Source organism: Leucoraja erinacea, chromosome 7 (assembly GCF_028641065.1).
Source record: "Leucoraja erinacea ecotype New England chromosome 7, Leri_hhj_1, whole genome shotgun sequence".
Lineage (NCBI taxonomy): Eukaryota > Metazoa > Chordata > Chondrichthyes > Rajiformes > Rajidae > Leucoraja > Leucoraja erinaceus.
The window spans coordinates 47087033-47113011 of NC_073383.1; the positions used below are offsets into that span (position 1 = coordinate 47087033).

The 25979-nt window shown below is 44.0% G+C and overlaps 1 protein-coding gene across 3 annotated transcripts in view; it reads left to right on the forward strand.

Annotated features, from left to right (window-relative positions):
- Positions 1-25979, forward strand: part of traf3ip1 (TNF receptor-associated factor 3 interacting protein 1) — an 84868-nt gene that overhangs the window by 37363 nt on the left and 21526 nt on the right. For all 3 annotated transcript variants that reach the window (XM_055638480.1, XM_055638478.1, XM_055638479.1), the window contains 6 exons: positions 6853-6928; positions 12071-12157; positions 16943-16963; positions 19478-19571; positions 19713-19796; positions 22205-22343. In XM_055638480.1, the coding sequence (XP_055494455.1) occupies positions 6853-6928; positions 12071-12157; positions 16943-16963; positions 19478-19571; positions 19713-19796; positions 22205-22343 (501 nt within the window). The remainder of the gene's footprint in view (positions 1-6852; positions 6929-12070; positions 12158-16942; positions 16964-19477; positions 19572-19712; positions 19797-22204; positions 22344-25979) is intronic.

Sequence of the window (25979 nt, forward strand, 5' to 3'; positions counted from 1 at the left end):
TACTTGGGGGTCGGTGGGGGGGAGAAGGATTTGATTAAAAACGTGCACTTCAACACGACGAAATGTAATGAGGAGCGGATACTTAGAAAGAAAAGCGAAATCTCTACCGAAATGGAAAAGATCTCGGAGATTGAGCGTCTGGATTGGGCGTGGCAATGAATCAAAGGAAGAAATGCAGCTGGCAGCCGTACATGCAAATGGATCCATTCCGATTGGACATCTGCGAGCATCGGCCATTCCGATTGGACATCTGCGAGTATCGGGCACAAATCAAAAGGCAGAAAGGGATCCGGACGGCAGCCGGACGGATAGCCCCAGAGTTTTATAGATATAATAGAAGATAGATACTAGACCAAGTGGGACCGTCACATGGGAGGCATGGTCTCCCAACGCAACCTGTTCCCCCAACGCAATATTTGACCACACACCCATAGCCCTCACGGGAGGCCTGGTCCCCCAACACAACCTGTTTCCCCAATGCAATATTCCACCACTCACCCATTCCCCCAACATAACCCATTCCCCCAACGCAATATTCCACGAATCACCCATAGCCCCTCATCCTCCCTCTTTTTAAACGTTTAAAAAATGCAAGCACTTGCTGCCAGGACTTTAAAAAAAAATCCAATTTCAATTCCACTTCCCCTGGCTCTCCCAGCACTCCCTTCCCCTCCTGTTCAGCCTCACTCTGCCAGGACTGAGTGTTCTATGATTGGAACATTGTTGCAAATCAGATACCATTGTCACGTCATAGATGTAACTGGCAGCACTGAAGTGTTGAAGTGATTCTTTCTCAAAGTGGGGTTTTGTAAATTTTTAAATGTCAATAACATGTGAAATATAACATAAATCTGAACGAAACTTGACACAAATTACCACAAGCCAATGGTGAGTAAGGTGGTGCAAATATTTTAGCACTATCGTGTACTGTTTTGGCAGTGGTTCATGATCACACACATATAGACAGATAGAAAGAAAAAAAGATGAGAGTTTTAGTGAGACAGACATCTTTCCTTTCTGGTATTCTATTCAATTCAGGGTAAAAAAAAACTAAATTACAATTGTTGTTGTAATACCATGGGACTAATGATCTCTATGTAATAGATTAATGATATTGCTAATCAAATTTAAGCTGAGAAATCCAAGCTAAGAAATTAGATTTTACAACACATGTCTTTGAGGAGAATGAAATTTAAGGTTTCAAGTTTGCCATAAGACGGTGGAAGGGTGTGTTGTGACAAGGACATTGTGATTATGCAACAAGATGTAAATTGATTGTTTGGATAAAAATTGAGTTTTATGTGGGGAAATGTGAGGTCATGCACTTCAGTAAGAGGAATTGAGAGGAGAAAGACAATAATAAACAAAGCTTGGTTGCATTGCTCATTATATGCTTGGTTCTGGTTTGGATTGAGTGGTTATACCTTTCTTGTAATCAGTCTTTTACTTGGTGTGATAGTTCAATAGCATACAATCAGTAGCATGCTCTCAGTTGCATGATAGAACTGCTGCAGAAGTGAGGTTCTGATGTTGACAGGCTAATTTACTTGCATGATGCCTGTGTTTTCGTACCAACTGCCCATTGAAGGAATAGAATCTCCATATGCCATGAAAATGCCCAATTTCACTGAGTAAACTGTTTCTTCAAATTTGGGAAGGCTTTGTGGGGTTAGCTAATGCAACATTATACTGCCACCTGTGGGTATTATGTGCATCTACAGCAAAAGCCTGGAAAGAGCCAGTCAAATTAAAGATAACAGCTGTGGCCACTTTTGACAGCCATAGGCTGTACTGCGTCGATGTTATAGTTGGAATTGCACCATCAAGTAGATTTAAATGGTGATTTTGCATGTAAATGATTCTGAATGTGTGAGCAAAGAATTGCTCACTAAAGATCCTTGGCAGATATGGCTTCATGCTTTTAGAAGGAACTGCAGATGCTGGAAAATCGAAGGTAGACAAACAGTTTGGCTTAATGCTTTTTTGACTTCTATTTCTGGAAGTTTTTCATTTTCTGTGTAGCTTTTCCACTAACCCTCACTTTCCAGAGAAAGGTCTTGGAAACCAGGCAAGTCTGCAAGCAAATAAATGTTTAAAAGAAAAAGAGTTGTTTTGAGCTTGTAACTAAACAGAAAACTCACAAGATGCCGGACAAATTGTTCTCTGTAGTCTATTGAAATTTTACCAGTGCAGGAATACTCCAGAATGAGGTGCATATGCACTAGCAGTTAGAAGAAATAACCCATCAACTGATCTGGAAGAAACTCACGATTCCTTTATATAGTTCTGGTCAAAGATCCTAGAGGAGCAAGATAGACCACTCCTCGAAAAACGCGTAGTATGACGTGTGTGATCGTCGACGCCATTTTTCGAGGCATTTATTGGGCTTCCCCCACACTGTCATGGCGTCCTTATCTAAATTTCATGTCACTGCTCTGCTATCAAGTATTCTAATCGTAAATCTAAACGACCCGACCTGTCATTCTTTAGGTTCCCCAATAAAAAAGAAAGGTGAGAAAATATTTTTATTATTTTCAGTCGATATTCTGTCGTGAAAATGTTATTTTCTGTTCTCCCATCAACGGCCATTGGGAAACTGGGTTTGTCGGTACATTAGAAAGTTATTAGACTTATTTTTAATAGTTCTTTACTCACCACAATAATAAAGACAATTTTAACACTTCTGTACGTTTTTGGTTTTGTTTTGTAAGGGATTAGTCTCCACAATATGGCCCGCGGGACACATTAGGTCCAGTGACCAGGAGATTTTTCGAGCTCAGATTCAAGTCCGAGAATGGGCGGCTGTTACCCATTATATCCCTCGAATTGTCAAGGCATCACAAGCAAAGATCACAAGCCCGCCGTGAAGAAGGGTGCAATCAAATATTATATAACTCTGCTCTATCATCTTTGGGTGCAATGGTGGGTCGGGGGGTTCGGTGGCGGCGGCCGCAATCAAAGATACTAGTGGAGCTCTGCTCTATAATCTTTGGTCGGAATGGGACGGCTGCGCGTTATAATGTGCTATCGTTCCACTCTCCCTCTCCCCCTTCTCCCTCTCCCCCTTGTCCCTGTCCCCCTTCTCCCTGTCCCCCCCTTTCCCCTTCCCCCCTTTCCCCTTCTCCCTCTCCCCCTTCTCCCTCTCCCCCTTCTCCCTCTCCCCCCTTCTCCCTCTCTTCTCTCGATCTCTCTCTCCCCTCCTCTCGATCTCTCGCTCCCCTCTCTTCTCTCGATCTCTCTCTCTCTCTCTCTCTCCTCTCTCTCTTCGCGATCTCCCTCCCTTCCCTCTCTCCCTCCCTTCCATCTCTCCCTCCCTTACCTCTTCGTGAGAGTTGGCAGCTCTGCTATGCCTTGGGTCCAAAAGAGGATAGATAGAAAATACTTAATGGTCTTTGTAAGAAGATTTTAATAAGCTCTTCTACATTTAAGGTAAATTGACATATTAGAGGCAAAACGCATTTTCAATATACAGGTCTCTCCACACAACTGAAAACAATTGCATTTAAGTGATATATCATCCATTGTTCAGGCAAGTAGCACTAGGTTACAATAAACTTCCTACATATTCCAGGAATTCATCTCATAAAAATGGGAGAGGCTTAAATGCATTGTAAAATCATAAATCCATGTTGACTCGGACTAATCCTTTTACTGCTATCCGAATGCCCCATTATTACATTTTAATAATTGACTCCAGCATCTTTCACACCACCAAAGTCAGGCTAACTGGTCTGTAATTCCCCGTTTTCTCTCTCGCTCCTTTCTTGAAAAGTGGGATAGCATTAGCTATCCTCCAATCCACAGGAACTGATCGTAAATCTATTGATCGTTGGAAAATAATAGAAACATAGAAACATAGAAATTAGGTGCAGGAGTAGGCCATTCGGCCCTTTGAGCCTGCACCACCATTTAATATGATCATGGCTGATCATCCAACTCAGTATCCCGTACCTGCCTTCTCTCCATACCCTCTGATCCCCTTAGCCACAAGGGCCACATCTAACTCCCTCTTAAATATAGCCAATGAACTGGCCTCGACTACCCTCTGCGGCAGAGAGTTCCAGAGATTCACCACTCTCTGTGTGAAAAAGGTTCTTCTCATCTCGGTTTTAAAGGATTTCCCCCTTATCCTTAAGCTGTGACCCCTTGTCCTGGACTTCCCCAACATCGGGAGCAATCTTCCTGCATCTAGTCTGTCCAACCCCTTAAGAATTTTGTAAGTTTCTATAAGATCCCCTCTCAATCTCCTAAATTCTAGAGAGTATAAACCAAGTGTATCCAGTCTTTCTTCATAAGACAGTCCTGACATCCCAGGAATCAGTCTGGTGAACCTTCTCTGCACTCCCTCTATGGCAATAATGTCCTTCCTCAGATTTGGAGACCAAAACTGTACGCAATACTCCAGGTGTGGTCTCACCAAGACCCTGTACAACTGCAGTAGAAACTCCCTGCTCCTATACTCAAATCCTTTCGCTATGAAAGCTAACATACCATTCGCTTTCTTCACTGCCTGCTGAACCTGCATGCCTACTTTCAATGACTGGTGTACCATGACACCCAGGTCTCGCTGCATCTCCCCTTTTCCTAGTCGGCCGCCATTTAGATAATAGTCTGCTTTCCTGTTTTTGCCACCAAAATGGATAACCTCACATTTATCCACATTATACTGCATCTGCCAAACATTTGCCCACTCACCCAGCCTATCCAAGTCACCTTGCAGTCTCCTAGCATCCTCCTCACAGCTAACACTGCCCCCCAGCTTAGTGTCATCCGCAAACTTGGAGATATTGCCTTTAATTCCCTCATCCAGATCATTAATATATATTGTAAATAGCTGGGGTCCCAGCACTGAGCCTTGCGGTACCCCACTAGTCACTGCCTGCCTAATGAAGAACTCAACCATATTATGGTCACTCTTGCCCAAGGGGGCACGTACAACAAGATTGCTAACTAACCCTTCCTCATTACTCAATACCCAGTCTAAAATAGCCTGCTCTCTCGTTGGTTCCTCTACATGTTAATCATATGTATAAATATATATGTATGTGTATATATATGCATGTATGTGTATATATGCATGTATATGTATATGTGTGTATATATGTATGTATATATATGTTTATATGTGTGTATGTATGCATATAAATGTATCCATATGTATGTGTGTATTTGTATGTGTGCATATGTATGTGTATACGTATGTATGTATGTGTATATATGTGTGTGTATATATGTATGTGTATATATATGTGTGTATAAATATATATATATGCATATATATATTATTACTATATAATTATATATATAATTGCCTTTATGGTTTATGTATATCATCTTACAAGACAAATAAATTAATAGTGATTATTTAAATCAAAGTTGCTTCTGATCCATGAGATAAACTTAACTATCTCTAACTTGCCTCTCACACACAGATACACATTCATATAAATATATATAATATGTATACGTTAAATTTAATTTTGTGCAGTGTGTGTTAAAGCAATACAATGCAAGGGAAACTACGCAAAGGAGGGGGCTGTTCCCGCTACAAGATACTCGAGGATCTTTGCTTTGGATCAAAGATTATAGCGGAGCTCTATAATCTTTGCTTTGGATCACAGCGGGTGTCGCATTGAAAAATGGCGGCCGTGACGTTCTACACGCCAGTCCATTGGATTTCGAAGGAGTGGTCTATCTTGCTCCTCTAGGATCTTTGGTTCTGGTGATGGCAGAGGGCAGAGAAGGTCAAGACAGGATGTTGCCAAATGTGTGCTTTATGAAGATAATGGTGCTGGCAGCAAATTAGTTATAGAATAATCATTGATGTTACAGATTATTTGCTATTCCAGCAGTTGTTAGATATATCTGTGGAAAGCATTTACCATTATAATTTTAATGCATCCCACATGATATTTTTGAATGTAGCCACAAAATGCTGGAGTAACTCAGCGGGACAGGCAGCATCTCTGGAGGGAAGGAATGGGTGGCGTTTCAGTTCGAGACCCTTCTCTCCAGAGATGCTGTCTGACCCACTGAGTTACGCCAGCATTTTTCTCCGGGGCTTTATTCTCCAGCGGGTGCCTGAAGGGGTTTTACCTTCTTGGTGACTGACAGGCAAAAAGACTAATCTGCTGATCTCACGATTTTTTAAACCTTCATAACTTTTGTAATCTTCCACCGATCGAAACAAAACTTGGTGCCTTGGAGCAGTGGAGAACGGTGAGTAAGGTGGCGAAAAAATCCTAGCGATATACGGTACAGTTTGTGAGCAAATTTAAAAAAAAAGCGAACTGGAAGTAGTCGAGATGAGAGTTTTAGTAAATGTATAGATGTTTAAAAAAAAAGTACAGCAAAACGCAGATAATCTGGCATTGGGTTGTATGGAAATTCTTTGTTCAGTATCTGGCTTACTCTTTAGTCCAGAATGTGAGCCAGACTCCAGAGTGCTATATATAATCCTCCAGAGTGCTATATATAATCCTATAGATTAATCCAGAGCGGCGGGGTGGGAGGGATGGTACGCGAGAAAGGCATTGTGAAGTCAGCAGCTGGGCAACCTTAATATTTAAAAAAAATGTCAGTTTGGTGATAAATTTGAGTAAATATCTCGGGAAAAAATGGACCAAATTTATAGAGGATTGGATTTTTGAAATCATAAGGAATATTTATACCAGAAGATGTAAACATTTCACTGTAATTGCAACATCAGCAGCTGGGCAGCAGTCAGATGTAAAAAAAAGGTAAGATTGGTCAACAATTTTAATTAAAAAGTCGGGAAAATAATGTACCAAATGTACAGAGGAGTGGATTTCTAAAATCATAAGGAAAATCTCTACTGACTTTGTTTTGAAGGTTGAGAGTCCTGTGAGAATTCCCAGACCCTCGTCTGCAAAAGGCCAAAGAAGGAAACCAAAATCAGGAGTTGAAGGTATTTGAATTTACCTTAACTACTTAAACTTGGCAAAAAATCCTGTAATATCTAATATGTATATTTGATGCAAGAACCAACATTTCTTGATAAAAACAGAAAGTGCCGGCAGTATTCAGCAGGACAGGCAGCATGTGTGGAGAAATAGAGGCAGTTAATGTTTTGGTTCGAATCAGATATTCCATGCTTGATTTTGTTTCTTTTCTTGCACTGTAATTAAAACCTGCTTACCTTCTGAGAAAGGTGAACAAAAGAAAATCCTTAAAATCATCAATTAAACTATTTGTGTTTAGATAAGCAGATTAATTGAATATGCACTCTTATTCCTACTTCCTATTCTAATACGGGTTTTCCCAAACCAGAAACCCTGGATGTCCAGCCAGGTCCGCACACTCCTCAGAGCCCGCGATGCTGCCTTCAGGTCAGGTGACAGAGCTCTGTACAGGGCTGCTCGAGCCGATCTGAAAAGTGGTATTAAAAAAGCCAAGGCGGACCATAAGAGGAGCGTAGAGTTCCACTTGTCCAGCAATAATACACGGGAGGTATGGCGGGGCATACAAGACATTACCAACTACAGAGGCTGTGCCACAAAGTCAGAAGACCTGAGTGCGCCGCTGGCAGAAAAGCTAAATTGCTTCTTCTCCCGCTTTGAAACATCACAACAGCAGCACTCACCTGCTACAGCCCTGTTTCCACCCTCACCTAGCTCCTGTACTACTCCACTCACTGTCAGGGAACACGATGTCAGACGGGTGCTCCTGGCAGTGAACCCCAAGAAAGCTACCGGCCCAGATGGAGTCCCTGGTAAGGTGCTCAAAGCGTGCGCCCACCAGCTCACTGCCATCTTCACCAGAATTTTCAACCTCTCCCTGGCCCAGGCAGTTATTCCGTCCTGCCTAAAATCAGCCACAATCGTCCCTGTGCCGAAGAAGTCTACCATCACCAGCCTTAATGACTACCGTCCTGTGGCCCTCACTCCGGTAATCACGAAGTGCTTCGAGAGGTTGGTCCTCCAACACATCAAGGACTATCTACCACCAGACCTCGACCCCCACCAATTCGCCTATCGCCAAAACAGATCCACAGAAGACGCCATCACCGTAGCTCTCCACTCTGTGCTGAGCCATCTGGAGCAGGGGCAGAGCTACGTCCGGATGCTCTTTGTGGATTTTAGTTCAGCCTTTAATACAATCATTCCGGACATTCTCATTGGTAAACTGGTCACTCTCGGCCTCCCCACTGTCACATGTGCCTGGATAAAGGATTTCCTCACCAACCGGCCCCAGACTGTGAGACTCGGCCCCCACCTCTCCTCCACTCGCAGGTTGAGTACCGGTCCCCCACAGGGCTGTGTGCTAAGCCCCCTCTTATACTGTCTATACACCTACGACTGTAGTCCGGCCCACAACAACAACCGCATCGTCAAATTTGCTGACGACACTACTGTGGTCGGACTTATTTTGAAGGGGAGACGAGGCAGCCTACAGAGAGGAAGTCCTGAAGTTGACAACCTGGTGCTCAGAAAACAATCTGGCTCTGAACACCAGGAAAACAAAAGAGCTCATTGTCGACTTCAGGAGGCACAGCACCGACTTAGCCCCCCTACACATCAACGGCGAGTGTGTGGAGAGGGTCAACACCTTCCGGTTTCTCGGCGTCCATATCGCTGCTGACATCTCCTGGACGGACAACACGACAGCGGTCATCAAGAAGGCTCAGCAGCGGCTGCACTTCCTGAGGGTCCTCAGGAGGCACAACCTGGACTCTAACCTGCTGCTGACCTTCTACCGCTCGTCCATCGAGAGCCTGCTGACATACTGCATTACAGCATGGTATGGCAGCTGCACCATGGCAGACAGGGAGAGGCTTCAGAGGGTAACCAGGACAGCGCAGAGGATCATTGGCTGCCCTCTCCCCTCCCTGATGGACATCTACACCTCCCGCTGCCTTAGCAGGGCAAAGAAGATCATCAAAGACAGCTCCCATCCTGCGTTTGGACTGTTCGACCTGCTGCCCTCTGGAAGGCGCTATAGGTGCATCAAATCCAGGACAAACAGACTCAGGAATAGTTGCTTTCCGAGAATTATATCTACTATAAATTCAAATTCACACATGCACTGACTACACCGCCCAACACGGACTTCCATCTGTATATATGTATGTAGCGCCGCAGAATTTGTGCACCTATTCCCCCCCCCCCCCTCTCCCTTCTGTTTTTTGTTTTTTTTCTGTTTCTTGTTTTATGTGCTAAATTGTATGTATGCACTGAGTACGAGCAGCTTTCAGTTTCACTGTACATGTATAGTGACAATAAATGGCATATCTATATCTATCTAAGATCAATAATTGCGGCAGAGATTTACATGCATCAAAATTTAGGGACTGTATTCGCTGCCCGTGCTCTCCTATTTGCCCGTGCTTGTTTTAGTTTTAGGTTTTTTAGTTTTAGAGATACAGCGCGGATACAGGCCCTTCGGCCCACACAACCAGCGATCCCCATTAACACTATCCTACACACACTAGGGACAATTTACTCATACACCAAGCCAATTAATCTACATACCTGTACGTCTGTGTGGGAGGAAACCAAAGATCTTGGAGAAAACCCACGCGGTCACGGGGATAACGTACAAACTCCGTACAGACAACACCTGTAGTCAGGATCGAACCCGGGTCTCCGGCGCTGTAAGGCAGAAACTCTACCACTGCACAACCGTGTCTGGCACGTTGGTGTGCATATTTAGTGGTTTGTAACCTAAAATAGTACAAATCAAATTTGTTTGGGTATTTAATGCTATATAAAATAAAATAGTACATCAATTTCTAAGAATATTGTTGACATAATTTTTTCACTATCAAGAATATTTGACAATTTCACATGGGTATTTAGTTCACCTGGCATTTTGATGAACTTAGCACTGCTGCTTTGCACCTCTTAGACACCTACATTTGTTCCACACCTCGGGTGCTGTATGTGTGGAGTTTACATGTTTTTCTCATGACTGGGTTTTCCATGGATGTTCTAGTTTCCTCCTCCATCTCCAAGATGTGTTGATGGGTGGATTAATTGGCTACTGCCCCAAGTGCAGGTGAGTGGTGGCAGAAACAGAAGAATGAGAGAGAGCAGCTTACTAGGAAATAGTTGAAGGAATGTGTGTGAAGGCATAGCACTGGCAGCTGTCACAGTCAGTGGGCTGAATGGGCTCATCCTACATCATGACAAACTATGAATAATTGTTTCATTATTGCTGCCAATTATTCACCAACTCTGCTGGGAATGTGTCACTTTCTATGTCTTTGTCTCATTTCTAACATTGGATTTTATAATAGTTAGTAGGTATTACTTTGCAGTAAATCTTAAAACCACAACAGACTTTGTGGCCAAGTTTGCGGGTAATACGAAAATAGGTGGAGGGGCAGGTAGTGTTGAGAAAGCAGGGACTCTGCAGAAGGACTGATAGGTTGGGAGAGTGGATTGAGAAGAGGCAGATGGAATATAGTGTTGCAAAGTGTGGAGTCATGCATTTTGGTAATAGAAATAAAGGAATAGTTTATTTTCTAAATAGGGAGAGAATCCAAAAATTGAATGTGCAAACGGATTTGGTAGTGCTGGTGCAGGATTCCCAAAATGTTAATCTTCAAGTTTAATTAACAGTAAAGAAACCAAATGCAATGCTAGCATTTATTCAGAGAGGGCTTGTATACAAAAACAGGGATGTAATGCTGAGACTCTATAAGGGGCTGGTCAGGCCGCATTTGGAATATTGTGAACAATTTTGGGCACCATATCGGAGGAAGGATGTGTTTGCTCTGCTGGAGAGGTATCCAGAGACGGTCTACAAGAATAATCCTAAGAATGAGTAAGTTAACATATGAGGAACATTTGACGGCACTGGGCCTGTACTCGCTGGAGTTAAGAAGAATTGGGGGGGGCCTCATTGAAACTTACAGAATAGTGAAAGGCTTGGATGTTTCCACTAGTGGGAGAGTCTAGGAATAGAGATCTTAGAATTAAAGGACGTTCTTTTAGGAAGGAGATGAAGAGGAATTTATTTTGTCAGAGAGTGATGAATCTGTGGAATTATTTGCCACAGAAGGCTGGTGGATATATTTAAGGTGGAGATAGATGGATGCTTGATTAGTACAGATGTCCGAGGTTATGGGGAGAAAGCAGGAGAATGGGGTTAGGATGGAGAGATAGATTAGTCATGATTGAATGGCAGATTAGACTTGATGGGCCGAATGGCTTTATTCTGCTCATGATCTTAAGATAGGTGAATACAAATAAGAGGGGGGATTTTATTGGTAGATAGGTGGAGTAAGTGACAAAGACTAGAGATGAAAAGGAGACAAAAGGGCATTAGATAAGGTGCGATAAGCAGTAAAATGTAAAGTCATAGGAAGGGATGTTGGTAGAAGTGGACAGGGAGGGGGGAAGAGGGGAGTGGGAGGGAACATAAAATTGGAGAATTCCATGTTCATACGGTTGGGTTGTAAATTGCCCAAGGGCAGTATGAGCTGCTGTTCCTCCAGTTTGTGTGGCCTTACTGTGCCTATGGAAGAGGCTCAGGACAAAAAGATCAGTATGGGAAGGGGAGTTAAAACGGTTAGCAAAAATGGTGGCCTTGTCTACGTTTGGTCTCACTGATGTGAAGAAGGCCACATTGTGAGCACTGGATACTGGATGAGATTAGAAGAGGTGCGTGTGACCGCCCCCCCCCCCCCCCCCCCCCCCCCCCCCCCCCCCCCCATCCCTTGTCAGGCTTTTTCCTGCTCCCACCTCTTTTCCAGTTTTCTTCCTCTTGCCTCAACTAGGGTACTGACCCAAACCCTTGCCTATCCAATCCCTCCACTGATGCTAGATCCACGAATCCAACATCTATAGTTCCTGGTGTCTCTTTCTTAGAAATTGGCCTTATTTATCCATTGCCTTTCCCTCCCAGCAACAATGCAATGCTATTTTTAATCCATTTTATTTCAATGCATATAGGTACCTTCATCTGCTTCTGCCCAGGTTTACAACACAAACAGAGCAAGATGTTATTCGCTAGATGTTTAAATTGCTGATTGTAATTTTGATGTTAAAATTAGATATATTTTAAAATAACTTGTAATGCTAATATATTCTTCTTGCATTGCCAGAGGAAGGGAAAGAATCTAAAACATCACTTAGTCAGCAAGAGGTATTAGAACAGAAGTCGGGGAAAGAATCCAAAGTAACTAAGCTAGGTAAGATCGAAGGGTCAAATGGAATAGACTTTGAGTAACAAGATGCAGAAAGCTGCTAATATTATTTTACAGATACAGGTGCACAACCTTTTATCCGGAGTTCCGGAAACCGAAAAACTCCGAAAACCGTCCATTTTTTCCAGGATGTCGTCTGCACACCAAAGATCGCGTTTGGCGCCAAACTTGACCCGAAACGACCCACGGTCAACCCAGGTCTGTACTACTGTAACGGCTGCCTCCTCCCCGGAGACCGGGGAGACACTTAAACATCTGTAAATCATTGCTTAAATGTTAGTCAGTTAGTTTGGAGGGCTTCTATGTGAAGGGGGGGGGGGGGGGGGGGGGAAGGGGGGGGTGAAGGGGGGAAACTTTAATTCTTAGTCCCCTACCTGGTCGGAGAGGCGGGGAGCGGTCAAAACCGGGTCGCCGAAGTAAGCTTGTGGCCGCCAACTCCCAGCTGGGGCTGCGGGCGTCCGGCAACAGGCGGCGCCGGTTGTAGCTCCGACCCCGGCAACTCTACCCCTGGCTGCGAGGCGCTCCAAATCCAGCGCGGCCCGCGCCGGACGAGCCCCAGCTCCACGATGTTGTGTGTCGGCGGCCACAGCGCTCCGGAGCTTACCGCACGGCGACCCGGTAAGGCATTGCCCGCTCCCCGCTGGTATCCCAGCGCTGTGACTCCGCCGACTCCCAACATCGCGGAGCTGGGGCTACGGGCATCCGGCCGCGGACCGCGCTGGATTTGGAGCGCCGCGCAGCCAGGGGTAGAGTTGCCGGGGTCGGAGCTACAACCGGCGCCGCCCGCGGCTGGATGCCTGCAGCCCCCAGCTCCACAATGTTGGGAGTTGGCGGCCACAGCACTCCAGAGCTTACTGCACGGCGACCCGGTAAGGCATTGCCCGCTCCCCGCCTCTCCGACCAGGTAAGGGACTAAGAATTAAAGTTTCCCCCTTCACCCCCCCCCCCACCACATAAAATCCCTCCAAACCAACTGACTAACATTTAAGCAATGATTTACAATGATTCCCCGGGGAGGAGGCAGCCGCTCCAGACTTTTCAAGCCGCCCGCGCTACCTACCTAATCTACACTAAAAATCTTCCATTCGGAAATCCGAAAAATTCCGAAATCCGACAAGTGTCTGGTCCCAAGGCTTTCGGATAAAAGGTTGTGCACCTGTACCATTTTGAAGCACTTTATTATTTTATTAAATGTTTTTTTTGTTAAATTGCATTTGCCTCTTATTTTAAATCTATTAAAAAACAAACAAACTAAAGCATAGGTTTGAATATATGGTGTGGGAGGGCAGGGACAATCTGGGAGAAATGTGGTTGATTTGCTTTGAAAAATACATTGCATCTTTGGTTTAACTTATTCGTAGTCATACAGTGGAGAAATAGGCCCTATACCCCAACGCCTATGACGACCAAGATGCCCTATCTACACCAGTCCCACCTGCCTGCATTTGGCCCATATCCCTCTCAACCTTTCCTATCCACTTACCTGTCCAAATGTATTTTAAATATTGTTACAGTACCTGCCTCAACTACCTCTTCTGGCGGCTCGTTCTACATCCCCATGACCCTCTGTATGGAAAAAGTTGCCCCTCAGGTTCCTATTAAATCTTTCCTACCTCACCATAAACCTATGTCCTCTGGTTCTCAATTGCCCTACTGTGGGCAAGAGACTCTTTACCCAATCCATTCCTCTCATGATTTTGTACATCTCTAAAAGATCACCCCTCGTTCCCCTCTGCTCCAACAAATAGTCCTAGCCTGCTCAACCTCTCCTTATAGCTCACCTCCATTCACTTCAGTCACTTGGATTTCCCAATTTCCTAAGAGTAGATCAAGCTTTGACCCCTCCCCTCCACTGAACATATTTGGCAAATTCCACCTCGTCTAAGCCTTGGCATTATGACAGTCAAATCTATATTGGGAAAGTTGAAATCCCCTACTTTGACAACCTTGTTAGTCTTGCAGCTGCTTGCAATCTCCTAGCTTACTTGCTCTTCTAATTCCCATTGACTAATAGGGGACATATAGTACATTCTTAACAAGGTTATCATCCATTTTTATTTCTCAGCTCCACCCATAGAGCCTCACTGATGAACCTGTAATGCCCTCTCAGACAACTGCTGTGACATTTTCTTTAATCGATAAAGAACCACTCCCTTCTCTTTTACCCCCACTCCTGTCTCTCCTATAGCTCTTGTGCCATGGAACATTAAGCTGCCAATCATATTCCTCTCTTCGACAGGTTCCCGCAATGCTGCATTGTCCCATTCACATGTACCAATTGACACCCTGAATTCATCTGCCTTACTCGTCGGGACTCTCGCATTATAATTTTTTGCGATTCAAACCAACAGTGCTTCCTCGCTCCCTGTCATGCTCCTGCCTATTCTATTCACTGAACTTTCATTCATCACTTTCCATCCCTACTTCCAGCCTCTCACCTGCCTCAGTCCTTCATTAGATTCCTCCACCCTTCTGCCCATAGAAGAGATCCCAATGGTCCAAAAGTCTGTTTCTCACCCACCATCACTTCTACCAAGCATCCATCTATCCTATCTTTCCGGGTTGCACCCTCCTGAGTACATGGCACCGGAAGTAATTCATAGATCATTACCCTGGGGGTCCTGATTTTTAACCTTAAGTCTAACTACTTATATTAATTTTGCAGGACCTCATCCATTTTCCTACATATGTCATTTGTACAAATATGCATAACAACATCTGGCTGCTCACCTTCCTCCTTGAGACTGCTTCAAGACATCCTGGACACTGGCATCAGGGATGCAGTACACCATGCTGGAGTCTTGATTGCTGCCACAGAATCTCCTGTGTACCCCCCTAACCGACATCTCCTATTCATCTGGCTCTGCCTGAAATTATCCTTTCCCACTATCAGGACTACACTTCTTCCAGCCCTGCTTTCTGTAAGGACTCCATCCCCTACTCCCAATGCCTCCGTCTACGCCGCATCTGCACCCAGGATGAGGTGTTCCACACCAGGGCATCGGAGATATCCTCATTCTTCAGGGAACGGGGTTCCCCACTTCTACTATAGATGAGGCTCTCACCAGGGTCCCTTCTATACCCAGTGACTCTGCTCTCACTCCCCATCCCCCCCACTCGTAACAAGGGCGGAGTCCCCCTTGTCCTCACCTTCAACCCCACCAACCGTCACATACAACAAATAAGCCTCCGACATTTTCGCCACCTTCAACGTGATCCCACCACTTGCCACATCTTCCCATCTCCTCCCCTGTCTGCTTTCCGCAGAGAACGCTCTCTCAGTAACTCCCTGGTCAATTCGTCCCTTCCCACCCGAACCACCCCATCTCCGGGCACTTTCCCTTGCAACCGCAGGAAACGCTACACTTGTCGCTTCACCTCCCCTCTTGACTCCATTCAAGGACCCAAGCAGTCTTGCCAGGTGCGGCAGAGGTTCACCTGCACCTCCTCCAACCTCATCTATTGCATCCGCTGCTCTAGATGTTAGCTGCTCTACATCGGTGAGACCAAGCGTAGGCTTGGTGATCGCTTCGCCGAACACCTCAGCTCGGTTCGCAATAACCAACCTGGCTCAACACTTCAACTCCCCCTCCCATTCCGAATCTGTCCTTTCTGTTCTGGGCCTCCTCCATGGCCAGAGTGAGGACCACCGTAAATTGGAGGAGCAGCACCTCATATTTCGCTTGGGCAGTTTGCACCCCAGCGGTATGAACATTGACCTCTAATTTCAGATAGTCCCTACTTTCTCTTCCCCTTCTCAACTCTCCCTCAGCCCACTGGCTCCTCCTCTTCCTTTCTTCTTCCCGACCCCTCCACCCTCACATCAGTCTGAAGAAGGGTTTCGACCCGAAATGTTGCCTATTTCCTTCGCTCCATAGATGCTGCCTCACCCGCTGAGTTTCTCCAGCATTTTTGTCTACCTTATCCTTTCCCACTGTGCCTCAGAGCCAGTCTCGGAGCCATGACCTTGACTACGGCTGCGGCTCACCTCTGACAGGTCACACCCCTCCCCAGCAGTATCCACAATGCTGTGTGTATTTTGAAGGAGAATGGCCATAGGGATGTCCTGCAATCTCTGTCAACTCCCTTTCCTCATGATCACACACCCATTCTCTTCCTGTACGTTACGTGTAGTCACGTCTTTAGAACTTCTATCTATGAAGCTCTTGTTCTCCCAGATGATGCTGAGATCATACAGATGCTACTCCAGTTCACTATTACGACGACGTAAGAAGACGCACCTGGATATAAATAATTCCCATAGGTGTAGTTATCGGGGACACCAGCAGTTTCCCTGAGGAAACAGCACCATTCAACCTGCCATCACTACTGCACTAAAACTGAGAAGGAAAAAAAAGCACACCAATCACACACACAACAAACAGCAGACTGTACCTTTACCTCTTGTCTTTCTTCACTCAGTCTCCTTATCTCAGACTCTGGAGCCAAAGCCTCACACATCTCCTCTCCCAACACGGCCGCTCGCAATGGGCCACTCTGCTACACCTAGCATTTTAATTGGCTGCTAAATATGATCACAGAATATGATCACTTTACCTGTGTGTATTGACATTTTTTTCCATGTTTTTGATAAATTCAAATGAGCTCATTGCTCTACTATATTCATGGACTGAATAGATACTTTATCCTTGTGTGTGCTTCTGAAGTTATTTCACTTGTATGCTAAATTCTAAATGACTCAGCACTTTTTACTTGGCATTCTGAGTTGAAAGGAGCGTCCCATTATAATATTCTTTATTCCCTTTACAGATGTGTCTGATGTTGAAGGAGGTAAGTAATAACATTTCATTATTAATTTTGGAATTAAAAGATTAAAAACAGCTATCGGTTGCAACATCTCTGTACTGAGGCTTCTGCTGACATTCAATGTAAATTTGTCAACCAATGAACCACAAAACTTAAAGAATTGCTATCAGCTGTTATTTGGGAAGTAAACTACTTTAAACCACTACATGCTACTACTGTCAACCTTTGAATCCTTACATTGTTAGGCGCACAAGTAGTGGACAAAATGGAAGTCCCTCTCCATTAGTGCAAAAGTATTATAAAAAACACCTTGCATTTATGCAAGGTCACCAACAGAAAAATAGTTTACACCTTTAACTTGGAGAAAGTAAGAGGAGTTGAAAGAACTGTAGGCATGGGCATTTGCATGGGGCCCAGCTATGCCTGTTTTTTTGTCGGTTATGTCGAACAGTACTTATTCCTGGCTTACTCTGGCCCTATCCGGAAGTGGCGGCTCACCTGCAGTCCGTCTGTCTTTTTTTTTTTTTTTGTTTTCTTTTGCCCTGTTGTTTAGTTTATTTTGTTTATTTTAGTTGTGTATGTGTATGGGGGGGGGGGGGTGGGGAGAAACTGTTTTTAGTCTCCTCCTTTGGGGGGGGATGCGACCTTTTCTTGTCGTATCTCCCGTCTCCGTCTCGGTCTGCACTGAGGCCTATCGCGGAGCTGGCGGCCTCTAACTGGGACCGACCTCGAGGCTCCGAGATAAAGCAGAGCCAGGATTTACCAACTGGCCGACTTCGGGGCTGTGGTGGCATTGCGGTGGCGGCGACCCGACTTCGGAGTCTTGGAGGCTCAGTCGCGGGCCCAGTGGACGACAACGTCAGGAGCTCGCAGGTCCCAGGTTGGTGACCGGTTTTCTGGAGCTCCCTCAACGACAGCTTCGTCCGCTGGACTGGAGGGTGGGAGCTTCGACCGCCCCGGGCCGCGGAGTTTGAACCAACCCGTTCGCGGAGCTCGGATGCGGCCACTGGACTTACCATTACCCGGAGGGGGGCCCAACACCAGAAGCCTGGATTGCCTCAACGCAGAGGGAGACGGGGAGGGAAGAGACAGGGACTTTAAGACTTTTGCCTTCCATCACAGTGAGGAGGTGCCTGGTAGACACACTGTGGTGGATGTTAAACTGTGTTAAGTGTGTGTTTTGTTATTTTATTCTATGTTATGACTGCAAGGTATACAATTTCGTTCAGACTGAAATGCCTGAATGACAATAAAGGATACTTTTATACTTTATACTTTTTTTTCTTAATCCCCCAATTCTTTCCCTGCTATGTCAACGATTGCATCAGAGCTGCCTCCAGCACCTGTGCAGAACTCATGGACATTATTAATGTCAGCACTAAATTGCCATAATGATCTCCAATAGAGCACCAACATGTGGTTGCTTGCTCCTATGACTGTCTTGAATCGCTTCTCCCGCTGCTCACCATATGCTCTCTAGTGGGTTAGTTCAGATTCAGTTTTGAACTATGGGATCCGCTCTAAACTGATTTAATTTGATAATGCCAAGGCAACATGCAGGCCTTCGTCCATATCATTTCTACCTACAACAGCTGCATTCACAACAAGTTAATAGGTGAGTCCGTTTATTGATCCATAATATTGGAGCTCTCATCAGCTGGCCATTCTGGCACTTGGCTCCGTGTGTTCCGTGGCAACAATATTGTTGTGAAATATCTCCTTGACATGTCAAAAGATTTTATAAATAAGAAAAAATGGGTAATTAGAGAGGAAATAGTGCCCCTCAACACGCGGCCAGCGGGAGTCGGCGCTCCCGCAACCAAGGAACGTGAGGTAAAGGAAATAGTGCCCCTCAGAAACCCAAATGTTCCTTTCAGAAGTTAGCTTGATTGAAGTCATCGATGATGAACAGGGCATCAAGATTTGCTGCATCATGGGAGTTGAGGACTATGTATGATTTGTCCAAAAAATATATGTACACCACAGACAAGATGGTAGAGATGAACTCATTTGGTAAATAAAAGAGTTAGCATTTTATGATTGTTATGGATGTAAGAAAAAAACTATTTAAACATGCAGCATAATTTATCCAACCTATATAATATTTTGGCGGCATGTACTTGAGGGAAAAAAAAATCACTCAACATCTGAATTCTGCTCAGAAAAAAGGAAGCCATTTACCCTGTTTTAATACTGTTTTTGCAGTATTTTTGTGCCTTCTCTGCTTATTAACAAAGTCCATATTAGAAATTCTAATCCTCTCACCAGGTAAAGTTCTGCACTGGGACTGGTAATGGTTCAAATTTGTATCGGCACTTGTTTTAAAAGAGACTAATGAAATCCTAGTTATAGAGGTAACCGCTGCTTTGTAAAATTACACCCTGCATTCAGTATAATCAGTCCAAAGGATAACAAATTTAGATCTATTTCAGTACAATCATAATTTATTTGAACAGGTCCCATCTTTGGAATATGATTGATTATTTTTTTCCTTGGCAGTTTAGCATATTTCATTAACTTATGTATTAATATTTGCAGATCCTGAAGCTGCCCAATATTCAATTGAGAAAAAACATGCAGCTGAGGTGAATGGAGAGGTTACAGATGAACTTTCTCTGCAAGCTGTTCAGAGGTTATTGTCTTTTAGTATACTTAAATGTTCACAACCAAAACTGATTGAGATTGCCATTCACAAGGCAATTTATTTGTGCTATCCAGTTAAATAGTAATTTACTGTGTGAATCACACTGAAGGCTGATAATTTCTTAAACAGCAAACGAATACCTCGACCAGGCAGTGCAAGGCCAGCGCCTCCCAGAGTGAAGAAGCAAGAAAGTACCGACTCTCCCCCAGAAAGGTGCTTCTTCTTTTATAATTAATATATGTTTAGTGCCCCTGAAATTCATTATCTCTAAAATGAAAATAATACTTTGTTTTATCATTACATTATATTGATTGCATTTTTTGCAGGAAAATTATGCAACATTGGTCATTTGCAAGATGATGGTCAAATAGTAATTCAGCGGGCAAATTAAATTATTCTGCTTTGTTTATGTTAGATTATATTTTTGCAAACCAGCTAGCAATTCATTAGTGGGGAAATTGGTTATAGATTTGTAAAATTTATCACCAATTTCCTAATGACACAACCTTTTAGTTTATTCTCCCCACTTAACAGAATTTTAGTTTGATCTCTTGATTCAGATGTTATCCATTTGAAAGAATAGCTAATTAACTCGAGAGTGACAAACCGGATGTTAAGCTTAGCTGTTTAATTTCAATTGTAGGGTAGCACTGGAACATATTATTAGGGAGAAGGAGTGATTGGTTATGACATTATGAACTCAATAAAATCATCACACTTTTGAGCAATCGTTGATTTTTGTTTTGCTTTGCTTTGCTTTTGAGATTAAATTTTGGTGGATAAAGAATTGCCTGTAGATGTTATTTGCATGGCGTAGTGAAGGTTTTAATGCGGTTACATGCAGGAGATTATTAAGAGAAATCAAATTACATGAAATTGGAAATGGCTTTTGACTGGCAAATTGGTTTGGAAGCAGAGACTGAGAATAAAAACCATGGGATCCTCTCACTTCTCAGGCTTGAATTTGATATGTCATTTTATACCCTATTGTTCACTTATACCTGCTAAAGCCTGAAAATTTCTTCCTTGCAATGAACCACAAGACCAGGTTTTGATGTTGCAAATATCCTAATTGTGACTCCCAACAATTAAGTCTATTAATGCATAGACAGTGGGGTGGGAGATTGCAACCTTCACGTGGTCCACCCTATGTCGACGAATGTAATCAACCTGGCATGCACAATCAAATAAGATCAAATAGACCAAGTTGTCCTACAACGTTAGGCTGGGCACGCCATACACAAGAAGAAGAGATGCATAGACAGCACATTCCAAACTCATTACCAACTAGAAAGAAAAGTGGAGCAAAAGCATAGAAATGTACTCCCTGCAAATTGCCCTCCAAGCCACACACCATTCTGACTTGGAAATATATCACCATTCCTCCACAGTTGCTGCGTGAAAATCATGGAACTTATTCTGTAATGGCATTGTGGGTTTACCCACACCTCAAGCATTGCGTTGGTTCAAGAAAGCAACTCACCTTCTGAAGGGTGATAAGTGATGGGCAATTAATTGCTGGTTTGGCTTGCAAAGCTCACATTGATTGGATAAGAGTGCCAAGGATTATGGGGAGAAGACAGGAGAATGGGGTTAGGAGGGAGCGATAGATCAGCCATGATTGAATGGTGGAGGAGACTTGATGGGCCGAATGGCCAAATTCTTCTCCTATCACTTATGACCTTGCTATACGAGAATGTGACCCATAACGTTGTTGCTGTTGAAAGCCTATAGTGCTATATTTAAACCCCATAGCACTGCAGCCAGTAGAGCTATATTTAAAACCCATAGTGCTGCAGGCGACAGCTCTTTGTTTAAATTACCACGTGTTAAGTTGACAGCACTCTGTTTAAACCTTTGCGCGCCAAACCGGCAGCGCTGTGTGTATTGCTTAATGCATCAAGTCTGTGGCACTGTGCGTATTGATTTACGCGCCCAAGTCTGTAGCGCTGTGTATTGCTTTACGTGCCAGTCTATGGCTGATAGCCCTTTGTTCCCAGGGGGGGGCTTGCTGGGATGCCGTTCCCTGCCATTGGTTATAGTTTGAATTTGGGAGCAGCACTATTGGCCAGGACTTACCAGCGGCTATTTCAACACCTGATATCGCATACCAAGACAAGTATTCTTTTTGTACTCTCGCTTGCCAATAAATTTGATGTGTTCATGTACGAGAGTGGTTCACCGACGGACTGAGTCGCGATCAGCGCCATGGACAGAGGCAGAGAGAGAGAGGTGTGCAGCTGTAAAACTGAATCCCGAGCATACCGAGACAAGTATTGTTTTTGTCCTCTCTTGCCAATAAAACGGATTTGAACTAAACAGACGAGTGAGCCTTTTTGTATTCCACTAGTCAGATCCTTGAACCTGTTCACTGGCAACATTTGGCGTAGTCGGCATGATCTTACGAATAGAATAGAAAATGTTTGGTAAAAAAAATAGCAAACGAGATGGCACTGGTGGGTCTAATAAATGATGGGTCTTTGTCCCAAACATTATGGAGGGCACTGGACGTACAGAAAAGGGGTTGCTTAGTGTCTCATATGGAATCGTAAGCATATTATTCAAATTCATATTTTATTTTGAAACGGTTTGCAATAATCTGCTTTATTATACCTCTTCAGAGTTAGCAGTGCAAAACCCCTGACTAATGTAATTGTGGAACAAGGAAAGAATGCCGAAGAGGAGGAGGAGGATGACGATGAACAGTTTGTGGTGGAAGAAGCTGTTTCACAGCTTCCAGATATGCCTGAGATGGAACCTGTAAGTCAATTATCACAAACTGAAATTGATGTTGGATTAAAATACTCCACCAATATTACAATATTGCCCACTGGTCACATTAAGCTTTTTTCAATATTTTAGCAAGGCTAAAAGGATCCAAATATGAAAATGTAATCTATAACTTAAACCAATTTATTAAAAAAAAAGGAACAAGCAGGTGAATGGCTTTTGAAGTATTGTATCTGTATATTCAACGATGACTAAAAGTAGATTTAGAACTAGTCTAATGATGAAAAACCGATATGATGGTTCTCGCTTACAAATCAGTCATAGTTTAGTTGTAGTTTTGTTTAGAAATACAGCGGGGAAACAGACTCTTCGGCCGACCGAGTCCGTGCCAACCAACGATCCTCGCACACTAACATATCCTACACACACTAGGGACAATTGATTTTTACACCAAGCCAATTAACCTATAAACCTGACGTCTTTGAAGCATGGGAGGAAACCGGAAATCATAGAGAAAACTCACGTAAGTCATGGGGAGAGCATACAAACTCTGTAAAGACAGCACCGTAGTCACGATCGAAACCGGGCCTCTGACGCTGTAAGGCAGCAACACTACCGTTGTGCCACCATGCAGACCGTTTCACGTTGAATCACTGCAGGTGTGTGTACACATCCAGGTTCAGTCACTCACAGTAAGGGCCTGTGCCTTGACAGGTATTGCCATTCCTTTAAAAAGGTGATCACACCACCTGAACTGCATTAGTGGGTGAGGAATAGTTGAGCTTTGGCACTGCTTCATCTGGCCTGCGTTGTGTTTGCAGGAAAGGGATTTTAATCTGAAGAATGCTTCTTATAACCCAGAATATCAGCAACTTTTAAGTTTTCCACTGCAGCAGCACCCTTAGCTCCATTTCTCTCTGTCCCTGGCCAGTACCAAAAGCCATCACATATTTACTAGTGCCTAGAAGATGAAAACAAGGTGAAAGGGATGTATGTAGGATTGAACATTGGGAATGAGTGAAGTTCCGAGCACAGGAGAATTGGCTTTCATCAGGGGTAGAAGAAGGTGGGGCCAGAATTTTATGGAGAATTGGAAATAGCCAGGATGAGTGGAGAAGCTATTAAAGGGATTAAATCTAGGGATTTTACTACTGGTAAATATCTACTAGTATGTGACCAGGGAATGAGGACAGAATTGCAATATTCTTCATTCTTCTGGGCATTTCCCTCTGATTGGGAAGAAGATTTTTTTAAATAATAATTTCTGAAAAAGTCCATCCAACGTAGGCTAATACAAATTTGTAGCCCAACATTGCTTATTAATGTAGAACATCATGAGAAATAGAAGCAGATAACACTAAGACAACAACTTCCTCGCGACCCACCACCTGGATTGGAGCGGCCTTTCCTGCCGGAGGCCGGGGACCGGACCAGAGCTACAGTGGCGGCGCAGCCCTGGATTCACCGCAGGGCGGACGATGCCTTACCTGGATCGCCGTTTGGAGCTCCGGAGTGCTGGGCCGCTGCTCCAACATCGTGGAGCTGGGGTTTGGAGAGCTTCCAGCGGGGCCGGCGCTGAACAACATTGCGGAGTCCTGGGGCCCTTTGCCGTGGGCTGCCAGCGTTGCATCTCCGCCCGGTGTGGACTGTGGACTTAGGGAGCTATGGACTCTAATAGGAGGTGCCCGACTCAGATGTCCAAGCTGCTGAGGATGTCCTCCAGTCCCGACGTTGGACTTCCATCATCCTGGCCAGCAGGCCAGAACATTGGGCCGCCCGTAGCAGCGACAGCGGGGGCTCGGGAGTCCCCCGACCACGGGAGGACAGCAGAGGAGGATGACTGAATTTTGGAGCCTTCCCTCACAGTGGGAACTTTGATCCCGCTCTGTGGGGATGTCTGTGTTAAACTTTGTGTTATGTGCTCTTTATTACTCATTTCACTTTACCAATTGGTACATGTGCCAAATAAATGTATCTTGTATCTATCTTGATTCTTGTAAGAATATTAATATCCAGAATACCATAGTTCTGGTCTTCAATTTATAGATCCAGAAGATTAAGATGCATGGTGACTTGATTGTATAGATACAATAGACAATAGGTGCAGGAGTAGGCCATTCGGCCTTTCGAGCCAGCACTGCCATTCAATGTGATCATGCCTGATCATCCACAATCAGTACCCCGTCCCTGCCTTCCCCCCACATCCCCTGACTCCGCTATCTTTAAGAGCTCTATCTAAGTCAGAACTGGCTTACTCATAAAAGATGGAAGGTTGTGGAAATGTTATTCTGGCTGGAGGTCTGTGACTAGTTGAGTTCCGCAAGGATCAGACGACATGAAGATTGCTGGTGTTTATGGACAATGAGGAAGGCCATCACGGTATTCAGTGGAATATAGATCAACTACAGAAATGGGTGGAGAAATGGCAGATGGAGTTTAGTTCAAGGGAAGTGTGAGGTGTTACACTTTGGGAGATCAAATGTAAGGAGAAGGTATACAGTTGATGGCAAGACCCATACCAGCATTAATGTACAGAGGGATATTGAAATCCAAGTCCATAACTCCCTGAAGGAGACAACCCAAGTAGATTACGGTAAAGAAGGCATATGGTATGCTCTCCATTCGTCATGTCATTGAGCATGAGAGTCAGGAATTAATGACGCAGCTCCATAAGACAAGGGTTAGACTGCATTTGGAGTTTCGAATGCTGTTGTTTATTGCCCCATTGCACGAAGGTCCATATGAAAGCTTTGAAGGGGATGTAGAGGAGGTTTGTAGAGAGAGTACAGAGGAGATTTACTAGAATGTTGCCTGGGTTTCAGCAACTAAGTTACAGACTGCATTTGGAGTTTCGAATGCTGTTTTTAAAATGATTGCCCCATTGCAAACGGGGACATGACATGGTCCATATGGGGTAACATGAGGGGGAACTTCTTTACTCAGGGAGTGGTAGCTGTGTGGAATGAGCTTCCAGTGAGGTGGTGGAGGCAGGTTCGTTTTTATCATTTAAAAATAAATTGGATAGTTATCCCATGGATGGGAAGGGAATGAGGGTTATGGTCCGAGGTATATGGGAGGGAATTATGTTACAACGGACTAGTTTTCTGTTTTGTTTGGATTGTTTTCCCAGATTGATGCCGAATGGAGGGTATTAGGACAAGGAATAGTTTTCTGTTTTCTTGGATTGTTTTCTCTGGAATGCTGGACGTTGAGGAGAGATTTGATAGAAATGTATTCAATTTTGAGAAGTATAAATAGGGTATAAAGTCAGACCTTTTTGTCCCAGGGTGGAAATGTCATAAAACTAGAGGCATTGTGTTAAGGCTATGGTAAAATTGTCTACAGGTGAGATTGAAACAACAGCAAAAGCTTCTGTTCATCTTAATTGAAGGGATGCTTCCAGCTCTTACATTTTTTGAGATTAAAAAAAATATTTACTTGCATTCTGTCACAGTGAGCTACTTAAATATTGGGATTGTTCACTCATTTTTAAAAATATTTAAAAGACCTAAAACTAAAAATTTATAATGATGGGACAATGATGATGCCATGAAAAGTAATCAAGATTGTTTGCTGTATACTTGATCTGAAGAAATGTATAACATTAACAATCATCTTTGCTATTACTGAAATTTAATGTTGCCACCTCCTCTGGAATGATCAGTG